Here is a 6000-nt window from a genome sequence, read left to right as displayed (position 1 = left end):
GGCGGGGCTGCAGATGACGCGCCAGAGTGAGCGGGGTCCTACGGACCAAGCGAGCCAATGATTTGGGTTTTTACTCCAAATCATAGGGGACTGGCAGTGAACTAATATCTCTGCGCCTCAATCTCTACCTCGGGAAATAGGTTTTACAACTATTTGTTTCGTTTTCAGTCTCCTGTACTTGCTTCAGAGTTCCTCAAGGGCAAAGACCTGTATTGTATCCAATATGGTAGGCGCTTGCTTAATCAATGCCTGCTGGATGAATAAATGATATTGTGGAGCTCTCCACAAACTTCAGTTATTAAGCCAATTAATAGTCTTTCTCATTCCTCTCCTCCCTCCTCTTTTCTCGCCCATCCTCCCTCACGTCTCCCACACCGGCACCGGTGCTCTCCCGGCTTCCCGCCTGGCTTCCCGTCTGCCTTCTCCGCCCTGCCCCTCCGTTGCGTCGCGACAGCAGACCGGGCAAGGCGGGCTTTACGGCAGCCGCGTTGCGACGGGGCGGGGCGCTTTGCGGCTGGCGCGCTTGACGGCAGCGGTGGGAGGTAGACCGGCAGGCAGGCAGACGGAATCGGAGGCGGGTGGTGGCGGCCGTGCTTTCTAGTGAGGGCGGGCGCTCGGGAGTCTCTGAGCGTGTGTGAGGGAGGGAAGAGCAAGTGGTCGAGCAGGCAGCCCGCACCGTGTCCGCAGCACCAGCCAGACCCCGCCGCCATCTGCAGCCCTGCGCCGAGGCCGGGCGGAGCCGAGCCGAGCTGGGTCGGGCCCGGGCCATGCTGCTCACCGTGTACTGTGTGCGGAGGGACCTCTCCGAGGTGACCTTTTCCCTCCAGGTCGACGCCGACTTCGAGCTGCACAACTTCCGCGCACTGTGCGAGCTCGAGTCCGGCATCCCCGCGGCCGAGAGCCAGGTACGGCCGTGGCGGCGAGCGGGGCCTCCCTCCGGAGCTAGCCCTCCCGCTTCGGGGCCTCACGCCCTTCCGTTGCTGCGGGTGAGGAATCGAGGGTGGGGGAGCAGGCTGGCCCTTTCTCGGCTCGCCCCCGCATCCGGGAGGGAGCTGGAACCGGTCGCTGCCTCCACACACTCCCGGCGTGGGGTGGGGTGCCGGGGAGGGAGCGGAGGACCTGACCTCAGACGCTCCCGCTGCAGCCGGAGGGGTGCGTGGACTGTTGGGCGGCCCGCCCTACCTTCTGGCTCTTTGGCCCGTTCTCCCTTAATATCCCCAGTTTGGGGTGTCGCCGGGGACCTAAGACGAAGCCCTAGGTTTGCAAGAGTCCATACGTCCTGCTTCCCCAACCAGAAACACCAGTTTGGATCACTGGTAGATACATAGATGTTCAGTATCACTTTTAGAAAAGGTTCTGCTTGAGTAGACGTAATTTACCTTTAAATATACAGATTTGCACTCTAGGTGAAGGGAAAAGTTTAAGACTAGTATTGCCTTGCTTTGAGGCCTTTAAAAATTCTCTTTTCCTTGACATACGGTTTCTGGTTGAATTCTGGAGGGGGGGGGTGGTCAGTTATTAGTGCAATTCAGACTGTTTGTTTCTCTGGTCTCTTCCCCTGGTATTAGGCCAGAATCCCTCTTGTCACATTTGAGCGTTTGGGTCAGTTCAAAGCACAGTGCTTTAAGAGGATATTTGTTTTAAAATGGCTGTCCATAGATATCCATGAAAATGTTACTCATAACTGCTTCAAATTATCCCCAATTCTCCTTGTGATTTGCTTGTCTCCTCTCAATTCCCCACCCTGCTGGGTGGAAGTTCAGCTCCTGTTACATTTTAAATAAGCCAAGTAACTTATTCTCAAAATGTTCTGGGGCTGCCACCAGACAGAATGAGTGACAATAACACTGTGGGACTGTGGGCATCACACTAACATTTAAATCCTGACTTCATAAGAGGATCTTGGAGGACCTAGTCTAAATATTAAGAAATTCTCCAAAGCCCCAGAATGTAAATCTTGATTTCCTACTGCAGTTATGAAATAGTTCCAGAAACTATTGCCCAACTGCAGCTTGCTCTGCCCTATGTTATGGTAAATAAATGGGTCAATATTTTCTTCAGAAGTGAATATTATTTCTGTACACTGGTGTGAACTTTAGAACTGTATCATAAAGCTGAGTATCAAGAAAGCATTTATTTCAGGGCACAGTGTTACTCAAATAGCACAGTCTGGTGAAAGGGATTTTTTTTGGCAACTTTTATTAGCTTGTGTTAAGCTAATCACAAAAACTCAGGAACCAGTTCCTGTCAGCAAATCCTCAAGGCAGATCTGTTGAAAGGACAGTTTATATAGGGAGGGAAACAGAACATTTAAATCAGTTCATTGTATGGTTAAAGCGGGCACTGTCCTCTGCCAGCTCAGAATGGTAGGAACATCTTACCAATTGAACAAGTAGGCTAACTCCAAATTCTTTCTTATGGCTAGGTCAACATTTTGGCATTTACTTCCCTGTTAAGCCAAATTCGCATATGGAAACGTAGGTTCCAACTAGCATTAAGCCTGTATTACATAGTTGTAAACAACTCCTGTTTTTCAGGTTTGGTGTGTTGGCTCTGTTGTAACCTAACACAGTATCTATTTTAAGATGTCTGGTGGTCGGTTGTCTTTCAGTTGCTAGCCCATCAGGCAGGAACAGGATCCACCCTAGAAACTTGAGTCATTTCCTTTCACCAAAACATAATAGTAAACACCATTATAGTTTTTACCCTCCAATAGATCATCTTCCCTCACTTGAGGTCCCTCCTCCTGCGTTACCTCCCAGGATTCTCCCATATTACTCATCTTCCCTTCCTCCTTCTGGTAGTTCTTCTGGTCTTTATCTTATTTACCTTCTCTGGTCTCATCCTTCACTTCCACTTCTAAAGGGAATATATATATATTTTTTCTCTCCTGTTACTATGTGTCCAGACCACTGGTCTCCAAACTTTTTTAGTCTTGTATCCCTCTGTGTAAAATGTTTTTTTATTTTATTATTATTATTATTTTATTATTATTATTATTTTTGTTTTGTATTTTTCTGAAGCTGGAAACGGGGAGAGACAGTCAGACAGACTCCCTCATGCGCCCGACCGGGATCCACCCGGCACGCCCACCAGGGGGCGATGCTCTACCCCTCCTCCGCGACCAGAGCCACTCTTAAGTGCCTGGGGCAGAGGCCAAGGAGCCATCCCCAGCACCCGGGCCATCTTTGCTCCAATGTAGCCTCGGCTGTGGGAGGGGAAGAGAGAGACAGAGAGGAAGGGGGGGGGGCGGGAGTGGAGAAGCAAATGGGCGCTTCTCCTATGTGCCTTGGCCGGGAATCGAACCCGGGTCCCCCGCACGCCAGGCCGACACTCTACCGCTGAGCCAACCGGCCAGGGCTGTGTAAAATGTTTTAAAACATGCGCCTTTGTGATGTATGTAAAACAAGTTATATACACAAACTAATGTTATGTGCATTATGTATGTGTGTATATTACATGTATATAACTATTGTCATCACTGACATACACATGAAGTAATAATACCTTATGTATATTATAAACAGGCACAGAATACAATTTAAGGAAGGATAAAAATAAATGGAAACGGAAATTCTATTATTTTTCTGTTTTTTTTTTTCTTTATCCTTAAAGTTTTATCTTGCATTGAGGATCATTGGTTTAGAATCCAGTCTTTCACAATAGCATCAATTGTATATACGCATGTACTCAGAAGAGGTTAATTTTTAACGTCTCCAGTCTGATTATAGTAGTTATAATGAGATGATAACAAATTTAGAATAGACACCATTTCTACTTGTACATGTGATTAAAGCTGGGTGTGTTCCATCTCTTAATACAAGTGTGGGCTTGGAAGCCAGTCATGGCTGTGTTTGAAGCTTTGATGCAGACTTGGTTGGACAAACTTCAAACAGTTATCAGAACCCAACTTCAGTTTAAGGCCTTTGTATTTTTGAAACGTTCTAATTTACTCCTGTAGGTGGCATGTGGCAGACAGGGTGCAGTAACTGTGATCCTGAAAATGCAGCTTTGCATGCCGCATGACTTGTGGTTTGTAAAACACTATTTTATACTAGTGGAAACTGAAATATTCAATAGCTGGTTTGGGTCATGTTTATTTTCACAGGAAATTTTCATGTGTTGTTTTTTTTTTGTCTGATAACTACTATGTAGTCATTATAGAAAACTTGTAACATAAAGGTCACTATTATTATCTCATAACTCAGAGATAACTGCAGTTTACTTTTTAGTATACAATATTTTTATACTCTCTTCTTCCCTTTGTACAGTAAAATGTCCTTTAAACATGATGGCCTAAACTGTATAAACAGTTTCAGATCTTCAACCAACACTACATTGTCAGCATTTTCCTATTGGTATAAATTCTTCAAATACCTGTATATCATTTTAATGGCACATGATATGTCATCATATATGTGTCCTACAGTTGATCAAGTTTCTCTATAGCTGGGTATTTGAATTGGGGATAATTTGAAGCAGTTATGAGTAACATTTCCATGGATATTGATAGACTTAAGGCTTTGTCTTCATTTTTTTATTATTTTCTCAGGATAAATTCTTAGGGAATTGTCAGGTCTTTGGAAAGAGTAACTATTGCCAAGTTATCTTGGAGCAGCATTGTAACATCAAACTATTAGCATGGGATAGTGTGTGTGGATCACTTGGCCTAGTGGGCTTTCAGTACATGTTAGATATATTATGAAGTCATTGTATGGTCCTTACTGCTCGAAATAATGTTATGATTTCTGTTGATTAAGGCGCTCATTCAGAGATCAGAATATAGTACATCTGACAGTCCATCTTAAAGGTCTTGGAGATGTATGAATTATTATTGTTAAATGTTGACTAAGGTTAGAATCTAGTCTCTGGGGCGCCCCTGGAGTGAGCACCAGCAGCTGTGCCACTTGTGCAGATTAAGACCTATAGCTGTAGGAATTGGCTTTCTTATCTTAAGTCCTTATACCTGTCAAAACTTGAGTTTTGAGTTTTGTAACCTTTAAGTTGGGTATTATAAATGGTGGGAAGCATCACTAATGGCATTACCAACACTCATTTTGCTTTGATTGGTAGGAATTTGAAACCATGATGTGTTGGAAACTCATTAAGTTAGAAAATCGTTCAGATGTATTCTGAGACTTAAGCTGCAAAGTAATTGTCTTTTTTAGATTTTTTTTTTTTTTTTTGTATTTTTCTGAAGTTGGAAACGGGAGGTAGACAGACTCCCGCATGCACCCGACCGGGATCCACCCGGCATGCCCACCAGGGGGCGATGCTCTGCCCATCTGGGGCGTCGCTCTGCCGCAATCGGAACCATTCTAGTACCTGAGGCAGAGGCCACAGACCCATCCTTAGTTCCCTGGCAAACTTTGCTCCAATGGAGCCTTGGCTGCTGGAGCGGAAGAGAGAGACAGAGAAGAAGGAGAGGGGGAGGGGCAGAGAAGCAGATGGGCGCTTCTCCTGTGTGCCCTGGCCAGGAATCGAACCCGGGACTCCTGCACGCCAGGCCGATGCTCTACCACTGAGCAAACCGGCCAGGGCCTCTTTCTTAGACTCTTAAGTCTACTTTAACAAAAGGAAATTAATTCTTTGCAGCAATGATAATTTCGTCTAAGCTTTTATTTCATTTGTGTCCTTGGATTGAAAGGACACCTGCTGCTTTGTCATTGTGAAGAATGTTTGCTTCTCACCCACATTCTCCACTCTAGTATTTTTAGGAAGTTGGGGCAGATAGCAATATTCCATATTTCATATACATGTTTAACGTTATTGATTACCTACGTCTTAATTTTTATTTTTAGATCAGGCTGCCCTTCTTAAAAATATATATATAATAAAAATAATATATAATATGTGTGTGTGTATATATATATGTATATATATATACTGTCTTCTGAGGAAAGATGGTGCTAACTGTACAGTGAACTGGTATATAGCATCGGTCAAATGGAAGTACAGAGTGAGGAGCTGGTGGTGTTCCTTTCTTCGTGTTCAGGGCAA

General features: G+C 44.9%; 1 protein-coding gene across 3 annotated transcripts in view; it reads left to right on the top strand.

Moving 5' to 3' along the window:
* The first annotated feature begins 541 nt into the window (after window positions 1-541).
* Window positions 542-6000, top strand: part of DDI2 (DNA damage inducible 1 homolog 2) — a 44456-nt gene continuing 38997 nt past the window's right edge. For 2 of the 3 annotated variants that reach the window (XM_066270363.1, XM_066270369.1), the window contains exon 1: window positions 542-905. In XM_066270363.1, the coding sequence (XP_066126460.1) occupies window positions 768-905 (138 nt within the window). In that variant the 5' untranslated portion in view covers window positions 542-767. The remainder of the gene's footprint in view (window positions 906-6000) is intronic. The other variant, XM_066270364.1, reaches the window with a different exon arrangement.

The sequence above is a fragment of the Saccopteryx bilineata genome, chromosome 3, assembly GCF_036850765.1.
Source record: "Saccopteryx bilineata isolate mSacBil1 chromosome 3, mSacBil1_pri_phased_curated, whole genome shotgun sequence".
Taxonomy (NCBI): Eukaryota; Metazoa; Chordata; class Mammalia; order Chiroptera; family Emballonuridae; genus Saccopteryx; species Saccopteryx bilineata.
This window is presented reverse-complemented; position numbering and strand designations above follow the sequence as displayed.